General features: G+C 39.7%; 1 protein-coding gene across 11 annotated transcripts in view; it reads right to left on the reverse strand.

Annotated features, from left to right (window-relative positions):
• Positions 1-670: 670 nt before the first annotated feature.
• Positions 671-20,106, reverse strand: part of TENM3 (teneurin transmembrane protein 3) — a 399,040-nt gene continuing 379,604 nt past the window's right edge. For all 11 annotated transcript variants that reach the window (XM_033160981.1, XM_033160987.1, XM_033160989.1 and 8 more), the window contains 6 exons: positions 17,248-17,423; positions 16,359-16,594; positions 11,400-11,696; positions 7,875-9,486; positions 4,943-5,073; positions 671-2,269 (listed from right to left, as the gene is read on the reverse strand). In XM_033160981.1, the coding sequence (XP_033016872.1) occupies positions 1,514-2,269; positions 4,943-5,073; positions 7,875-9,486; positions 11,400-11,696; positions 16,359-16,594; positions 17,248-17,423 (3,208 nt within the window). In that variant the 3' untranslated portion in view covers positions 671-1,513. The remainder of the gene's footprint in view (positions 2,270-4,942; positions 5,074-7,874; positions 9,487-11,399; positions 11,697-16,358; positions 16,595-17,247; positions 17,424-20,106) is intronic.

A 20,106-nucleotide genomic window follows, 5' to 3' on the forward strand; every position in this document is an offset into this window, starting at 1 on the left:
GTGGACAAGAGGTTTAAAGGCTAGAGTTTTAGTTTAACTTGCTTTTCCACCTACCCATGTTGTTCTGCATTTTTCCAGTGAAATACAGAAAACCTTTCTTTCAGAAGACATAGGTAGAAGCCCTGTCGTTGTGGCAGCGAGCACTGCACCAACTTGCCATTCATGTACATTTGCAGAGCACCTGAGGCTGCAATCCTAAACTCACTCACTAGAGAATGAGCCCCATTGAGCACAATGAGACTAAACTCTGTGTAAACATGTATAGGATTGTTCCTTTCACCACATAACACAGCTTTACATCCCACATTTTAAAAATCAATAAGAGAGCCGCAAAATGAATAAATACACCTTTAGGGCTGGAAGGGGACAAGGCAAGCCCAGCCTACAAGTCTTCTACTGTCATACATAAATCTTACTGACTTGCTCTCCCTCTTAGCAGCGAGTGGTGAGAGCCAAGCAGGGCACAGGCAGGGGACGGAATGGCTGCCCCACACCAACCTTTCTCACAAGCAATTGAAAGAGAAAAATGCACTGTTTTTAAAGCTAATACAAAAATATTAACACTTCTGTCCATTAGTATACACTGTTATATCTCTACAATATAACTCTTTATACTGTACAGCTATAACATAACAAAAGGTGCAATTCCTTTAAAAAAATTCACACACTGCACATTTTTGTAATTTTATTTTAAGTATAAACCTTTTTTAAACACTTTACATAAATTAACTCCTCTGAGACTAATATTTGATGTACAGTAAATTGTAATTCATATAAAAATCCATAAACAACTTGTCTCACATAATTTACAAAAAAAATCAAGGTTTCCTTTGCTGCTCTGTGACAAGGATTCTACTTGCCATTCCCCCCCACCCAAGGCAAACCACATAATCATTGTAAAATCCATTATTAAATTCCCATTGTAGCATAAATTGCTTGTGCCAATGTCCTTTTAGAAAGAAGCACAGTTTAAAGCCATTGGGGTGTCCATAAACAAGAGTTTTTGCCCCACATTTTAAAATGAACAAAGATATATACCACATCCTATGCAGAGAGAGGAAGAGAGAGAGGAGGAGAGAGAGACTAGTTTCTTGTAAGCAAAGGTCAACAATTTAGTAATATTTGGAAACACTGTATGGATCTGTTTCTTAGTTAAAAGACAGTGCCTCAAAAAGAATAGGCAGCTTGTTGCAAACCCTTTAGGTCTTCCTTGTAATACTTTCAGTCCAACTCGAGTGCAGCGATATGCATATGTAAACATATTCTTTAAAGCAGATCACCTTTAAGGTCATTCAGAGATGGGAAAAACAACTCCCAGTTTTTCTTTTGAGCAATATCATTCTTCTGGAAGGCTCTCTCTTTGTTGTAGAGTCTTGGGATTGTGCTACAGAAAAATCTGAGCAAAGGTGTACATTTAGGCTCAAGTAGTAATGCAGCAAAACAATTTGGTCTCCCTCTCAGAAGACACTGGTACAGGGTCAGTCTCTTTGGCAGCCCAGGCTCAACCAGTGTGTTACCTCTTTCCAATCTCACTTTGCCTAAGGAACTGTATATTGTTAGCGCTGTCTGCTAATTCGGGGTATTGCTCCACGGAGAGTACATAGTACCCATCATATCCTTGGACTTTTCCAGCACTCAACAGTTGCCTCTTTTCCCCTTCTGTCCATAACCTGGCACCTTCCTCTCCATCTCTCACTCTTTGTTGTTCTCTGGCCCAGGCATTGGAAAGAGCCCTTTGCCTAGCCTGCTCTAATATCCGTGCCTTCTCCTCATCAAGTGTCATGCCATAGCGGACATGAAGAGCCAGTGCACCATACTGCATTTCAACATCGGCAAACCTACGAGTCCTGCCGTTCACTACAGTGGTAGACTGAGAAACGGTGACGTTGATCCCATTTTCTAGGGCCTTCCGTCCGCTAGTCAGTCTCAGCGTGCCCAGGTCACTCTCTGGCGAGGTGGTCTTGATGAAATAATGTGTGTCCTTTCCTTCAATGGTGAAATGCAGATTTTCCAGGTAGTATGCATTGTTCAGAACAGCTGCCACTTTGATACAATCCTCGTTTGCAATGTTAAGCACATTAGTCTGCACTTTGCCTTGATTGACAGCCAGCATAACCCCTTTCCCAATCAAAGACTTCACAGTTGCGAACCACAACCACGATTTCTCGCCGCCGGGTCTGCGCTTGCTGATCTGGACTTCTGCCATCTTTCCTAGGGACAGGAAAGCCTTTGCTTGCCTTGCCACTTGTTGTTGCACTCCAGAAATTGGCTGAAAACAAGAACAGACAGAAGTTTTACAAACCATCTGTAGCCCCTAGATTCCAACAGTCATGCATTTATTGGCACAATGCCTGGAGCTGACAATAGGATATGCCACAACCGACACTGCCAAAGAGTTAATTGAATCCACATACTGAATTCCACTGTTACAAGTGCTATTTTGTTTGATACTGTTTGATGTTTTTCTCATTTCTGTCTGTCTCTTTTAGAATCCAAAAAAAGAGTCTCTAGCATTGAATCACTCCAAAGAAATTTAAAAGGTGGTACATAAAGGATTATTATGCTTAATACTTGGCATTTGCACAAGTATATCGTATGTTAATTAATACATCATGAAACCAGTTGTACAAAGCTGTAGCGTAAATGTTTTCCAGATGGGGAAATGGAGGCAGTGAGGCTAACTAGCTTGCAAAAGGCTACAGAGGCAAATAAATGTTAGGCAACGGTTAAAATAAAAAAACCTAATTTTAGATCTAGCTAAGCTCACAGTGCAGCTTTTACCTTACAGACAAAAAACATTGTTTGAAAGTATTACTGCACTTGTTATTGATCTATACATTTCTAGCAATTTCCTTCCGATCATTCCTTTTGCAGAAATGATGAAAGACCTAAGATGATGGTCATGAGTTTCCTCGCACATTACATCACTTACATAATAACTGCATTGTTATATTCTCCAACATGGAAACATAAGCTAGGCGGTGATAAACCCATTGTAGGCTTCTTGTCATTTACCTTGAACATTTAATGCTTCTCATAAAGCAAAGTTACATACATAATTGGTTGAAGTGGCACTTATTAAGTGGGGAGTGGATCACTTAATACTATGTCTCCACTAGCATTCAATAACCAAGGTCCATTTCCCTTTGCCCTGTTTAGAGATGTGTTCATATTTAAAAGCACTTAAAAGGCATTAATTTGCTCATTCACCTAGTCATAACGTAAAGAGAATAATTTCAAAGCTTTCAAAGACCCAATGCCCTGAATGTTGTTGGCCACACAGAGTGGTACCAAAAGTTGAGTGAATTGAGGGATGAGCAGGCTATGCCAGGGAACATTTCCCTCTGCCATGGACAGTGTTCCCTCTTAGGCAATTTTCTGGTGGCTGCACAGCAGTGGTGGGTGGGGCATTGAGAGTGACTCTTATCTTTTGTACAGCAGAATACAGTCCAGCTGCATATAAGCCATGCATCTCTCCAGGCAAGTGAGAGGAATTATTACAGTTCAAAGACACATTCCAGTCAGACAAAACTACAGGAGGAGGGCTTGGTGCAGGATCAGTGATGGTTGTGGGCCAAGGAGGGGGCATGACCCGAGGAGGCCTGGATTTGGCACCTGGGCCTGAAGTGCCTGATTCCTAGACTAGGCAGGTGGAAGTGGTGGATGGCAATTGAGCCAGGAAGAGACAGAGAAGAAGGGGAAGAGTCATGGCTCAGTGGTTGAGCACATGCTCTGCATGCAAATGGTTGTAGGTTCAATCTACAGCATCACCAGGCAGGACTGGGAGAGGCCCCATTTGAGAGTCGCTGCCAGTCTGTGTTGCCAGTACTGAGCTAGCTAGATCAATGATTTGGTATAAATGGTCTTATGTTCCCGTGACCTACAATGCAAGAAAATGGAGGAGGGAAGAAGCTAGAGCCATTTCTCCAATGCACTCGCTCCTCCTGTGTACAGGGCCTGTGCACAGGAAAAGAAAGTATATGCTGATACAGTTTTATGGGTTGTGTGAATATGGTTTCTGCAGTGAGAATACAGCTTGGGAAACTGTTGCAGGTGGTGGCTTCTTGACCTGTATAGCACATGAAACCATCCTGATTATTTAATTTAAAAACCAGAGAAGTTACAAAGATCCTTTAGAACAATTGTCATGAGTGAGCAACTGTTCTAAAGTTTCTCATTCTCTGCCAGTAACTGAAAACTTGATGGCGCATGGCCTTTTGATCTTTGAACAGTTAAGATTTATAATCGCTATTTTCCTAAATACCAGATAGGGCTTTTCTGTTTTACATTCCATTTATTTTTGTCCATCATTTAAACGGGCTACATATTTCTGGACCGCAGGAGATTTTTTTTATCAAGAAATTTCATAAGCACCTAGAGTTTTTTTGGCTCTATGAAATGTAATGGGTTTTACCTGAGGTAATTTCACATTCAATATTTTATCTTCACATATAAAACATGGTTAATATTAAAGAGAAGTAAAATTGTACTGGTGCTTGGTATGCATAATTTATATCACCTGTTCTTCTGTTTATTTCACAGTCTATTTTTTATTACAGTCTTCACTTTCTGCCTTGAGGCAGGGTGCCGGTATAAATCCAATCTCCAGAGCTTCCACTGGGAAAGTTACAATTCTAAAAAAGGGTTTCAAAATACTATTATTTATTGATTAGGTCTATCCTTCTTCCTATTTTAGTCTGCCTTATGAAAAGCCAATTAGGATATGTTGAAATTCAGACCTAATCTTTAGCAAATGCACCAAGCAAGAGCAGAATTAGCACCTAGTCTATGGATATCTTGTGAATAAAAAATAGTCTTTACAAAGTGCATTTAAATATTTTTTAATGCCACGTAAGCCTTTGAGGATTATAGTGCTCAAACAGCATGGTGTCCTTTATTCAATTTTGACACAGTTTAATATTCACTTTCTTTTTTTTCTTACCGGTATGTCATCCCACTGCTGACTCTTCACAAGTTCATAGGAGGGCTCTGTTAAATCAAACTTGGGCACAGGGAATCCTGGGATAGCATTATGCAGGTGAAAGCCAAATGTTACAAGCCAGCTGTTGACATCTAACAAAAGAATTGTGGAGAGAGAGAAATCAGATTTTCAATCCCTGATTATTTAATTTAACTTTATAGAAGTTTACATCAGTTGGCCTGGATTCAGGTTTGAGCCACAATTAAATATACTTGGGGGGGGGAACCATAGTATGGTTATATGTTAGCTCATGTAAACATTCTTCTTCTTTAGAAAATGGCAGTATAGATGCAGAATCCATTCTTATCCTGAGCCCATGACAGTCATCTCACCTCCCCTTTCAAACTGGGAGCTGTCTGTGTGGCTCCTGCTGCACACACACTGCAACTAGCAGCTGGATTTGTTTCCATGGCTTGTGTTGCTGGATTGGGACTGTGGGCCCAACCACACTTTCATTTGTCCCACAATCTCAAGTGATTTCAAGCCATGGGTTCGAGAGGGTTCCTCCCCTGCCCCCACTTTCCCTGTGAAAACCCACTCCTTACTGCTTAATCAGAGCACACATCAATTTGCAGAAAACCTGATTGATGTTTCCTCCCATTCAGCACTAAACGCTGGGTTTTCCCAGGGAAAGCGGTGGTACAAAAAAGCAACCTCTTTCAGACCCATGACTTGGAAATGCTTGAAATCACGGGACAAATGGAAGTGAGGATGGGTGTGCAGACTCAAAAGAAAAGCAACACTGTTGGCTTTTACAGCGGAAGTGTCAATGGACAAAGTACCAGTTTTCTTCCTTGCTCATTCATCTAGCAGGTAATCTGCACTGTCAAAACTCACAGCCACGTGCATGCAGCTCGACTGCTGTATGTGAATATCTGTAGTTCTGGTTTGCTGCCTTTAGATTTCACAGACTTTTACAGTACAGTATCTGCAGGTATTATTGTTAGCTGACATGATAATTTAAGATAAATGATCTAGGGTCTAGAGCCAGAATAACTTATTTCCTCCTCTTAACTTAATCTTCATAAGCAACACACCCTTTCTAGACAAAATCCCTTTGCTATGAGATGAGGCCAACAACTTGTAAATATTCAAAGTAGTAAAAATCTCTCGCCATTATTATTTAAATCTCTTACATGGTTGGTTCCTGATAGGTGCAAGATGGAGAAGGTAGCATTCCATCTCCCCAGCTATTAAAGCACAAAAGATTCTGTCCCGTAAGATTCTGATTTGCTTCAGGACTACACATGACTGGGAACCATGCAAATTTGTGAAAATGTTCCCATACCTGTCCTGCCACTATTACAGCAAAACAAGCTACTAGGAACAAGCCTTTATGATAATTTTGACTGCTGGAGATAAAGCTCAGAAAATAACTGTTTTAGAAGGCAGGGAATACTGTAATGAATATAGTCCTCCTTTTATTCAGCACATAAAGTCAGGAGTTGAAGGATCTGTTTTTATGGGAAGTGCCAAACTAGTACTCTTGCAGTGTAATTGGAATCTGTCTACACCTTTGCTGCAGAGCAGAAGGATAATGCAATAATGAGGAAAGAGGCATTCTGCCACTCATTCCTCTTGCACCACATCTTCATTGTACATGTACTACTAGGAAGTTAAATTATGCAAACAATACCCACAAGTACTTTTGTAACACTGTTCTTAGGGCGCTGGGAGTGCTAGGATAAATATTTGAGCTGAATGACCAATGGTCCTGGATATTCTCATCAAAGTGGGGAAGGGGGGAAAGATATTTGTGGACACCATTTTATACAGTAGTTAACAACATATAATGGGTACAACAAGTAGTTTTAGCTTTGTCTCATGAAAAGTGAAAGTTGGCAGCAGCTTTGGCAGTAAAAAGCACATGGCAAGGGTGCCTAGGTCCTGCATTAATTTATTTGGTCTGAACTCCTAAATTACCGGGAGAGATGACAAAACAGTGGGAAATAAGGAACACTATTTTTCATTTAATATGCAAATGAATACACTGCCATAAACGGCAAATGGGAGTGATAGCACATTATTTTTCATACCTTACAAATGAAGGCTTGGAAAGATTCCCTTCACAAAGATGATCATCTGAGGTGTTATCATGCAAGTAACAAACCCTACTAGGCACTCTAGATAAAGTTCCCATCTAGCATAATATCACCTATAATATTCAATACATTACTAGTTTATAAATTGTTGCTGTGGGAACTGTCTAGTCAGATATAGAAACATCAAAATTGTGTTTTCCTTCCTGCAATTCTTTTGTTCTGAATCTCTTAAGAGGGCTGTAATATTCTGCAAGGACAAAGGACAGGTCCACTATGAGGACTGGTGACCATTCCTAGCCAAATGCCAGTTAATGATCCCAGGAGATAAAGTCCATTGTTATTACTGAAGCAATGGCCTTGACAGATGTATAGCACATTTTGGAATATATTTTACACAACTCTATTTGCTTTTGTTCTCACTTAGATGGAATGAACTAGAATATGCATGGCAAAAATTATTTTGCCTTAGTGGCCTATATCCCTCATCATATTCAGCACACACTGCTGTCAGCTAGATAGCGTACCAGTAACTCGCAATTTACACACATTTAACTTGTGCACGTTCAGCTTTACGCACTTGGCAATTAAAAAAAATATGGGGGAGGAAAGGGTGTGAGTATCTAGCGAAAAAACACTTTGGCAATCCCACCTACCACTGAATGCCAAGAGTTTTGACTCTACACGATTTTGACTTCACATGCTATCCCTGGAATGTAACTCCTATGCAAATTGACTGTCACTGGTAATTAATTCCAAGGTGTTGCGTACAATGCAATTTGCTAACCAGGTAGATTATGAGCAAACAGAAATTCCTGTCAAGTGTAAATCACTAAAAAAATACCTTTATTTACCTGTGATATAATCTTTCACATCATGTATTCTGCTGGCTGGGTTGTTATTTCGGAACATGTATAGATTAAAAGGAGCTGGATCCTTCCCTATTTTTTTCCAGATTTCAATGTCGGGTGTAGTCCAACGGCCTGCCAGTATGTCATAATCTCTTTGCCCAAAGTGAATCAGTTTGGTCAAAGGGTCATAAAGGCCTCCATGGAATCCAATCACCAACTGGAAGTCAAGGTTGGAGTCAAAATAGATCTCGCCGTAAGCTGTGTACTGGATCTGCTTCAGCATCAGACCATTGCTGCTAAAAACAGCAAGTGGTGTGCCCGTGTTGTCTGAAGCGATGTAGAACTCATCTCCACTGCTGATCTCCATGGCAAAGAGGTGTCCTTGCAAGTCATAGTAGAGAGAGGTGATTTCAGAACTTGAATGGTTGTATACATGAGTTATCCTTGTAGGATATGTGAGGTCAGCATAAAAAAACTGGAGGTGTTGTCCCAGACTGGTTTTACTGGAAACTCGTCTCCCAAGCCCATCATAACGGTATATCACTGTCCACCCACTGCCTTTGCTATAAACTCTGGTCAGCAGGCCCTTTGAGCTGTATTCAAATATCTCTGTACCCCTCTGCCGCAGGAATCCATCTTCATCTAAGCGGTATTGTACATCACCTAGCCGAGTGATTCTGTCTCTCAAGTCATACCGAAGTGGTGTTAAACGAGCACTATTACTTGGATTGAGCAGATGGAGATTGCCGTTCAGGTCATAGTTGTATCGCCACATTATTTTTTCGTTCAGGTAAACTGTCTGTAGTTGCCCATCGACATCATATTCATACGCATACTTGGTTGTGTTAGCAAATGGCCCTATTTTTATTTCTCTTTTAGTTACCCGTCCCATGTTATCATACTGAATTGTAATCCAGTACATAAGGGATCTGAATATTTCATACTGAATTTCTTTTATGCGGCCATGGGCATCAAAGTGTTTTGTGTAAGTCATTACAGCTGTGGAAATTATCTGGTTAATGTCATAATATATAACCCCAAATTTTCCAAACTGCTCAACTTTTCCAGAGATGTCATCAAACTGGTAAAGATCAATAGGCAATGGAGTTTCATTGATTACACCTTGCATGCTAGTCACTCTGAAGCTATTGTCATAGCTGTAGTCAAATCGGGCATTTACCATTCCATCTTCACTAAAGCGGAAAATCTGCCTGTCAATCAATGGGCCAATTTGCCTGTACCTAATGGTGCAGATAAACCCATCGCTCTGGAGGTTTACTGTTTTCAGAACTCCTGCTGTCTCATCATAAGTAAAACTGACTCTTGTGCTATCATAGAGGATTTCAGAGAGCCTGGTCTGCCTTCTGTATTTGAAAAGGACTCTTCGACTTGTACCCAAGAAAGCAGTTTGTAGCAGCTGCCCTTCCTCATTGTAGTCCATGATGACAGAAGCATTGCTTTCAGGGGGATTGTAGATGTTTCGATAATAGCCAATGGAACGGATAGTCTGCATAGTATGGCGAGCAACACTAGGCATGGTTATTGCAGAAAGCCGATCCAGTAAGTCATATTCAAAGATGTACTGCCGTTGACTATGCAGCAAGAGGACCATAGACTGAAAAGGAAAGGAAAAAGAAGTTTAATCCAATGTCAAAACCACTGTATGATAACAGCACTTTGTTTGAGTAAATCATTATCTTCTAAATTGAGTTATCCTTGACCTTACATATTGGTAATTATTCTCTGCCTAATTCATTTGGATACTTAATTGTAAGGGGTTTGGTAATTAGTAGCTCCAGACTCTTAATGTGCTACTTGTTGTGACTGAGCCATTCTTTTATCAAGCACTCACAGCCAAACAGCAGATTGTCAATGGATTTGGATAAGTCATGTTTAATACTGGCAAAAGTGAAACTGTCTTAAAGCCAATAACTCAGGAAGGGAACAACATATGGAAGAGACAATTTCACTCCTGTAATTAGAGATAATTTAGTGAGAAGTTTACTAGCCTGAAGATCCCTCAACCTCCTCTTCCACATCTATTTGTCAGATAGGCAAAGCAATTTATTCATTATTTACATCAAACTTTGTAGAGTTAATCAGCCACCAAATGACTTTTTTTTTTTTTGTAAAGCTTCAGTGGTGTTGCTAGTTTACATTATTCACATGAAGATGTATGAAACAGTTATAATATGTCCCTGGCTTTTCTTATCTAAGGCAAAGCCTGCTCTGGCGCCCTGAAAGTGATGTTACCTTAAAAGATAATAGAAGGCAACACAATTTGATGTTTTCATTACTTCTTGATTGTTTCCATAAGACTGAACATATGAAGCCCTCAATTTTAAGACGTAACATATTTAGAAGCACTTACATTATGCTCTGCTCAGCACTGTGCTATGCTAGCAAAGTGTGGGATTGAGTTTCCAGTGCACATATAAAGGAGTATCTTATCCCTTCTTTTGGCACAGAAAACTGCACTCTCTGCCAGGCAGCAGAAGTTACTGGCACTGCTGCACCTATGCTGGGGAAATGCCCTTATACAGCAGACACAGCCACAGCACATGTGTGAGAGTTCGGATTTAAAGAAAATGTGCTACAGCTTATCTTGCTAGTTCATCTGTAAAACTTAGTGTGGATGCAATCAGGCTGCCAGTGACATGTGGCGGAGCTAAGACAGGTAGCGACTAGAGGTAAAAGTCTTTTCTGCAATGGTGACCTGGCTTTGGAGCTCTAAGTAGATCTTTGCTTGGCACAAAGTCTACTGTCCTTTTGGTACCAGGTGAAAACCTCCACACTTTTTCGATTTCCTTTTGCAAATTGGATTTTATCTTGTTACTCTGCTGCTGTGTCTTTTTTCCTTGCTGTTGCGAATTTTAAATTGGGTTGTAACCAATAGCTGTTCTTTTGCTGATAGAAAGCTCTTTCATTCAGCATAGCTTTCTGTCAGCAGAACAGGGACTAGGGTGGTCTCTAGTGATTCTCCTTCCCCTTGGAAGCCTCATGCAGCACCTGCCACGCTGTTCCTTCAAACTGTCCAGAGTTGATTTTGGAGGGGGCTGCAGAAGGGTAGGAGAATAGCTGAAAACACCAAATGCATACAAGTGACAGTTTTTATCTGTGCTGGAAGCTGCTTTTCAAAATTAAAAATGGAATAGGAAATACCTAAATAATAAGTAGATAAAATTTGGCATGATTCTGAGAGAAACAACTGTAATCAAACTTATTCAGGTCACTGGGATGCAATCACTCAAATGATCTTTAATTCTGATCTATTTTGATGGCATCATTAACTTTCACTGGATTGCACCAATTGGCAGCAAACTAACAAATGTAAGAAGTGCACCTTATTTTAGGAACTGTAGGCCTATAGATCTATATGCTTATTCTTCAGTTTTGGATATTTGTAGCTCCACAGTCTAAAACTAAAAATCATGTACAGCAGTGTATGGCTTGTGACCATTTTCTGCAGCAATAACTCACTACTTTTAACTGCAACACACACATTCCTACGATAGGATAGCACTTTACCTTTTCAAGATATGTGTAACTCCACGTTTTGCCATCAGCAAATACTCTAGATACAATTCTTCCCTGTCCATCATAATCTACTTTTTCACTAGTAGTTCCTCGCTGGATACTGCCAATTTGACCTGTAGATGAATAGGTAACATTGACAGCCATAAGCTTGCTGCTTGGGAGCCAGAGAGTTGGGTGTCCTGATGTGTCATAGGCAATCCTCAACAGAAATTTACGATGGTCATCGTAGATCTTCTCTGTCTTTGAGGTCCGATCAAAGTCAACAGAAAGGAGGTTCCTACCATTAACCTTTTATGAAACAAACAAGATGACAAAATAAATTATGTTGTTTCACCACAATCTGTTTTACTTCCTCATAGCAACAGCTATTTGAACATCATTATTTAAACACCATTTACAATGACTGATTTCCTTTGTCAGTAAATTAATTTAGAAACTTCTTGGTATAAGTACCAGACATTAGATTAACTCCCATTTAAAAAGGTTTCATTAAATAAAGATGTATTGGCATTTATTCAAACCTTTTCAGTTAATTCCCATGGAACTTAGTTAAATGTTAATATAATAAACAATACATACATTGATATATTTTATAATAGAGATACAGCAAAATTATCAGTGTAGAATTAATACAGAAAAAGAAAACAAAGGCCAACTCATATACTGATGAACTATAAATAATTATATTTCAATTTAATTGTTAAGGCTACACAATATTTTACATGGCCCCAAAATTATTTTATATTAAAGCGTCTTTAGTGTTAATAATTATTACATAAATCATTATTTATGCACACAGGATTGTGCATATTACACAATTGCCCTCCATATGTAAGTTCTGAAAGAATTATTTCTGGTGGGCTGATGGAACTGCATTGCTTGCAATCAGAAAGACTTAAACCATATATGAACCTGAACAAGGCTAGTTATTGGCATTCTTAAACAATAGTCTCCATCAAAAAAAACCCCATACAACCTGTTTATTAATGATTAGTAAATTCTGTTAAATCAATAATGTTTACTTAATAATATGTTTAGGATAAAGGAGCCCAGAAATTGACAGCATTATATCCACTGAACTTCTGTTAGTGGACCACTGACCCTCTCTCAAAAGCTCCACATATTAAAGAGAAATGGCAGTGAAAATATGCTTTAACTGTAAACAAAAAATGTGCTACAAAGCTACCACTGCAACATGTGGCAATAGCTACTAAGGGGATTAGGTTGTGGGCTGAACTAAACATGTTATTACCGTGTGTGTGTGTGTGTAAGATTGCAGGGCTGGGGGAGATGAGACCAAAGCCCTCGTTCTCCAGCTGCAATTTTCATGAAATTCACTTCCCCCAGCCTGACAAAAGCTCCCATTTATGTCAATGGAATCCTCCCCGCCCCCATGCTAATTGCCAGCAGATACTCTAGAACAAATCAGATTTATTTTTTTATTTGTATATCTAGTCATCAGACCATCACAAAATATTATAAAAGTAACTATCAATAAATATTAACTCAGCCTCAAATATAGAAATCTGTAACATTAACTTTAAATGCTGAATTTCACTGACGGATAACAAATGCCCCTTTAAAAATACTGTCACTCCTTTCAATAAATGTTACATCAAAATGACATGACATGACTTTATTCAAAATTAGTTAAAACATAAATAAAAGTATAAAACATAATTTAGCTTCTGAATCTCCCCGAAGAACTCTCTCTCAAGAACTGCACATTTGCATCAAAATGTGCAGTCTTCACAGTTACTATTATTATTTATTCAATTTATATCCACACTTCCTCCCAAAGGAGCCCTGGGTGGCAGGTTGTATATTTATGTTGTCAACCCAGTAGATAAATTAAAGACGGATGGTCAAACCTCTCTGCATCTCTCCCTAAAATTTGTCTCAGTTTTTGACTACTCAACGTATTATAAAAAGGACAATCTGTAATAATATGTACAAGGTCTTCAACCTTTAGACCACAAGGGCAGGTCCATTCAGAATGCAGCATGGAACATTTCTGAATCTCCCTTCTAAGACAGCCGAGGGCAGCAGATTTAACTACATGTTTGTGAAGTATGTCTCAGTTTTTGCAAATCCTTAAAATAATATGGTAGCAGGAAAACAAGAAGCTACCGTATACTGAGTCAGACAATTGGTCCATCTAGCTCAGTATTATCTATGCAGACTGTCACTTTTCTCAGCCCTACCTGGAAATGCCCTACCTGGGACCTTCTGCACACAATCACTGAAGTATCATGCCTCGCCATGGGATTTAACAAATATTGTGGCTGGGAATGGAAGGCTTAAACTGCCCCTCCTTATGCACTGCAATCTTGATAATACCCCCTAACCCACAACACCTGGTATTTTTAAAATTAAAAAAAAAACCTTCTTAATCAAATCATCATCATCACTGGCAACTACCGGTAGGCCTACGGTCATGGAGGAGAAATCTGTCAGAAGCTACTAGTCATTATGGCTATATGGTACTGCCAGGTTTAGGGGGCATATACTTCTGAATGCTCGTTGTGGAAGAATAGCAGCAGGAGATGCTCTTGTGCTCATGTCCTGCTTATGGGCTTTCCATAGGTATCTGGTTGGCCCTGTGGGAGTCAAGATGCTGGGCTGGAGAAGCCCTTTGGTCTGATCCAGCTAGGCTCTTATGTTTCAGTGAAGAAAGTTATATGAAGGTCAATTGGGAACCAGGCAGAGAAGAGCCATTCATATACGGTAACTTTCTTTAATGAAAGGGTAGAAGATGGCTCTTGAATGCTTTTTGTTTTACTCTTTCATAAGTTTTATTTTTTTATCCTTGTTTAAATATTTTACCTCCTGTTTGAGCTTTGCTTGGTCCCCACCCCCCCAAAAAAACCCTGTGAAAATGAAGCCCTTTATAGAGCACTGAGAAAACAGGAATAAAATTCTCTTTTGAGAAATGGATTAGTGATGTTTCTGTTTCATCAATTTGGGGATTTATCAGAAGACTTTACTATCTTTAAGCCAGGAGATTTACATTGTTAGATAGCCAGAAGCCTTTGGCAGAAATAATCCATAAATAAAGTATTATCCCATTTCTGAATTTGTTATATTGAGCAACACAAAACTATCAAAGGGCTCAAAGTTTTCCAGCTATTCAAGGTGCTTTAAAACAGGGAAGACACTTTTGACAAGGATGGTAGGTTTCCATCCTCTTGTTTGTTGAGTGCCAACAGGTAATTTCAATCCTACACTTAACTCTCCTTACTGGCCCTTCTCTTCCATAATCCTTTGGTTAAAGTACTTCAAAGAAGAGCAGAGAATAATGAAACAGAGCCCTGCAATTAGTCTTGTTTAGAGCAGTGGTCTGTTGTTTTTAAAACCATCCTGCTTCCTTAAAAAAGGGGTTTTACACTTTTTCATAGTTCTTGGGTAGCCTAGAAATGTATGTTTCTGCAGACATATATGGTGGTTGTACTTGATGAAGCAGTACTACATGCAACACTACTTCAGGAGTTAAGTGCTATAGGATACTTTCTACATTTTTCTTCTAAAACTAGGCATCACAGCACTCTATTTTTTAAAGAAATGTAAAATATCTGTGCAATACTGCAATGTTGAAACAATTAAAGATTTATTTAATTGTGGAGAAGAGAATACGTTTGTGTTTCCAGTATAATAATGATTAATCGTCAGCAAAGCTAACTGAAGACAAAGTCCCATGGACAAGTTTTTGAAATACATATATTAACACAAACAATCAAAAGGTCTTGTGGCATCCTCAAGACTAACAAATGCATTCTGACATAAGCTTTCATTGACTTTCATGTCAAATGCTAGACTTCAGTCCACAAAAGTTATACCATAATAAATGCATTAGTCTTTAAGATGCCACAAGACTCCTGTTTTTACTACACTCAAAGAAATGCATACCACAGAGAGCTAACTCTTTATTGTCAAAGAGAAAACAGTCGCTCCGACAGCTCTACATACCCAAGTACACCCATCTAGCATCTAGACAGGTATTCCCAGGTCTGTACTCTATGGGGCAGTTTCAGCAACTGGGTGTTAGGATTTCACCCCTCCCTATGCTGCAGATATAGGATTGTTCGATCACCTGTCTGTATGTAATGCATTTCAGCTGCTGATTGTTAGAGCTATATAAGCGGAAAGGGAGATACGCTGTTTGCTCCCTTCCTCCCACTGCTCTCCTACAGTAATGTTTTGATTCAGCATTCTCTCCGAGGAAGAGAGAGAAAGAGGAGCCATGTTTACTTTGTACTGTTATGTTTGATTTCGTTGCAATAAATAAGGATTAGATGTTACTCCTCAAGGCTAACGCTTCTATTTTGGACTATGCTGGTCATGTGCTCATGTCCTAGGAGGATATGGGTCGCAACAGCGTGACGGGAGACCGGAGTGAAGAATCCCGGGCAATGCTGCATTGGGGAAAGGCACAATGCCTTGGTGTTATCTCCCAACACTGGGGACCACTCCCCTGACAGGCTGTGCACACATAGCCAGGAAAAAAACACCTGTGCGGAAGCTGCTTCTACTCTTCCCGCCATAATTCTCTCTTGGTTCTGGGAGATAGTGGTGCAGGGAAAGTTGGGGAAGCACCTGGCCCTTCACTTGCCTTGCCTGGCCTGCCTCTTCCGCATCTTCCTCCAGCTCTGAAGCTTCCCCTCCCTCTGATTTTTGCCTCCTGGCCCCACAGACCACTGCCCCTTCTCCTGAGTCAGATCCCCAGGTGCACACTTGTCAGCATCCTACCAGTCCCTGACAGAGAATATTCCACCTCAAAATGCTCTCACCTCAAAAATTTGTCCCCAAATTATAACGACCAATGGCCCTTTCCTTTAATCTGAACTGTTCTCAGAAAATAAGGAGAGTATACACATTTCAAGCACTGCAAGTTTGTAGCATATCCTCCACAGTACCATCTTAAATTAAAAATGCATTAGAGGTATTACTCACTCTGAGCTTTCGGCCAAACACATTGACTTTGCCTTGGGCTTGTTCTTTTCGGAACCTCCACTCCACCAAATTCTGTCCATTTTCTCCAGGGAGAGTCATATTTCTTTTTGCTACAGTTGGATTGGCTGTGCCAGCTAAAACATGTGGTTCTGTCTGGTAGTGTGTATCCAGGCCACTGGCATAGATAATTCTGAGAGACCCATCATATCCAATCTGGTAGCTGTTTCTTAACTGATCTGAAATGGAACGAAAGTATAGCATACTTCTGGAGCTGTAACTTCTCATTTAAAGGGAGCCATTGTAGATTTTTTCACCTTGTTAAAATTTATTCTAATTCTTCAGTTTGTATACAACCTCTTAACTTCACTATTTGACAGATGTATCTGCTTGATTCACATCACCATGGATATTGCAAAAAACACAGTTGTGTTCCCCTGCATGTTTTTCTCCCATTCACTTCTGTAGATGAATTTCTGCATGCATAGGAGCTTCATATAATTTGTTTATAAATTATATAAACAACCACAATTCAATAGCATAACTTCAGTTTCAACAACAGTCAATGAGCAGTAGCTTCAAATTAACCAGCATTTAAAAACAATTTCCAACCCAACATAAAAATAGGTAACAGAATAATTTTAATGCTTCATTTGCTGTTAGCTTCAGATACAAATAATAATATTTGGTGCTGTTATATAACAAAGGTTAATCACACATCCCAAATATAGCCAACCCATCTTTCAAACTGTATGCTTAACAATGAGATGTAATATTTCACCTTGCAGATCTCCAATGCTAATCCTTAACTATAATATCCTGACCATAACTGGCTTTGTTTCATTTTCTTCCTCTGAGAAAAAGGGGCATTTGTTAAATCCTGTTACTGTACCTTGTACCATTGTATAGAAAGAATCAATTGATGATAGGTTTGAAGTAATGCTGACATCTTCCTCTCTGCTAGAAGATTCAATGTCGACTGTAATGGCCTTTTCCATCTCCCCATGCAGGTTGGTGACCACTCCAGTTGGAAATGTGACATTGGTTAATCGCCCCTCACTGTCGTAGCTAAAGCAGAAAAAGCAGAAAATAAAATGATAAGAAACAAGAACAAATTGTTTTTCTTCACATATTAAAACTAACAGAAAATATCAGATGGTAATATTGCTAAGGAATCCTTGGTTTTTGTGCCTGAGTTATGCACAATGAAGACTTCAAACAGGCTTTGAAGTTACTGAAAGCCTGTTTAACATACAGGAGCCTCAGTGGAAGAGAAAACAGATGGATCTCCAGTTCTGCATATTATTCTTTGAAGTGTGACCAAATCCTGCTGCACATCTAATTTGCTGTTTCAAAGGGAACATGTTTGGTGGGGATAAATTGCTTCACATTCCAAACTCGCTTCCCATAATCAGGCTAGATTTAGTTCACTCTTATGCGAATGTTATCTCAGGGGCTCTTGAGATTTTTTAGCACGGGCCTTATCATCCTGTGAAGAGAGCAGACCTCCTCCACTTATGCTCTTCACTGCATCACATTCTCTGTATTACAAGGATAAGCTGTATTGGGAAACAATTATTCTCTGCTGCTAACCCTGACATGCTTGGAGCAGAAAATCAAATGGAGCAAGCTGAAAACTACCCTTCTCCCTGATATTTCCCCCTTCCACCCCCCTTTTTTGCCCCCCACCCTCTGTAATAGTCAGCATTCTATGGTCACTGAACATGCTCACTAATTATTTCACTGTTCTTAGCTTCCTCACTTGCACACCCCCTTTTCTTTTACTTTCACCAACTCCCAAAGCTTTCTGATACCTTCCTCTTGGACCTGAGCAGTACTATTTTGGCTGCCTGTACTTGTGAAATAGAAGGAGCAAGTCGTTACCTTGCAACAATATTTATTTATTTAAAAGATTCCTTAGCTGCTCTGCATTGCAAATGTATTTCCAGAACAGGGTGAAATTAAAACATTTCCAGATGCATTATACAATTACAAACAGCCAGCTAAAATAGCCATCAGTAATGGCACTGAACTCCACCAAAAGCTTGGACGAATAACCCCTTCTTCAACTAGCATTAAAAGAGTTGGCACCAGCCAAATCTCGGTGAGGAAGGAATTCTAAAGCTGGGGTGCCACAATGCTTTGGGGTGGCGAGTTTCTGTTCAGGATTCCAGCGGCAGTCAGCTTTTCCCATCCAAATAGTAAGCTCAGTCTCCCTTGGGCTGTGGTGGGTTGAATGCCCAATCCAACCTACATTAAAATTGTGGATTTTTCCATTGGTTTCTTGGTGCAGCTCTCACTTCTGTTCCTGGAGAGCATGTAAACTTCACTTTTTATATCTTTTCAAGATGCTCCATTCTATTCTTCCTTCACAACAGCCAGTCAGCATTCTGTAGGCACTTAGCCATCACTGGGATGTTTGGGGATAGGGTGTTCACCTAGCCCCCAAATATTTTTCTGGTATTTCTGTAAACCTCAGGTTTTCCCTGAGTACTCTTGAATGTGTGTTTCGGCGGTATAACTACAAGCACTTGAATACCTGAGATCAGTATAAATATAGATAATACAATGTTGTAGTGCCAGTCACATTTCTTCCTTTTGCAACTGCATAGATCTGTTCAATATATAGTTATACATAATAGTGTCAAACAGTATTTCTAACTGGTCTTGGCTTAGATGATGGAGACCAAATTCACTTCAGAACAGGGCTTCTGTCCCTTTAAGAGCCCTGAAGGTAGGCAACTTTCAGTGGTTGTGGGGATTCAAATCATTGTAAATTTCTGTGTTAGGAAAAAGCAGCAGCTGTGTAATGTCTGCTTGCAGAGCTTTATCAAATAATGAAATCCCTGGTCTTAAACAGAATATCAACAACATTGTTAACACAATAATGAAGCTCTTATATATATATATAAAATTACAGTGGTACCTCGGGTTACAGACGCTTCAGGTTACAGACTCCGCTAACCTAGAAACAGTATCTTGGGTTAAGAACTTTGTTTCATGATGAGAACAGAAATCACATGATGGCGGCACAGCAACAGTGGGAGGCCCCATTAACTAAAGTGGTACCTCAGGTTAAGAACAGACCTCCAGAACGAATTAATTCTTAACCCGAGGTAGCACTGTAGATTTAAAAATAAAATAAGGAATTTCAAAAAGGTGGGCAGACTTGAGAGAGGGCTGTATTCTCCCTCTCTGTAGGGTAATGGACGCTGAAGTACCATGTTCCCTTACTCTAATCATCTTCCATACATTTGCAGTTGGTTGCAGGACCTGCAGCGGATACACACTTTAAAGTACTTTAAAGCTCACATGGTGATCATGTGAGCATCACTTGGAGTGTTCAGTGTGTTCATTGAAGGGCACATCTCACCTGCAAGTGTCACAGGGTCTTTGCTCCTCTTCTGTATGATTCCAAATTCAACTTACAAGGTTAGGCTGTATAAAACCCAGTAGAGCTTTTACATTCCCATTTTTTCTCATGGCCACTTCCTTTATTTCTAGTTTAGCCTTAAATTCTACAACTAGTCCTACAGAAAACTGTCAGATGAATCGCTCCTACTTGGTCCCATTGTCTCAGGTTCTTGCCAGCATTGGGACATTCACTGCACACCCACAGACACACTGCATTCTTTTCTGCAGCTCTCACACCAGTTTCCAACCCTTGAGATTGCAGATATTATCCTGCCTTATAACAAACAGTTAACCGAATGAGAGGATCCTCGTATTTCTTTTTGAGAATGAGACGGCT

This window comes from Lacerta agilis, chromosome 9 (assembly GCF_009819535.1).
Source record: "Lacerta agilis isolate rLacAgi1 chromosome 9, rLacAgi1.pri, whole genome shotgun sequence".
Classification (NCBI taxonomy): domain Eukaryota; kingdom Metazoa; phylum Chordata; class Lepidosauria; order Squamata; family Lacertidae; genus Lacerta; species Lacerta agilis.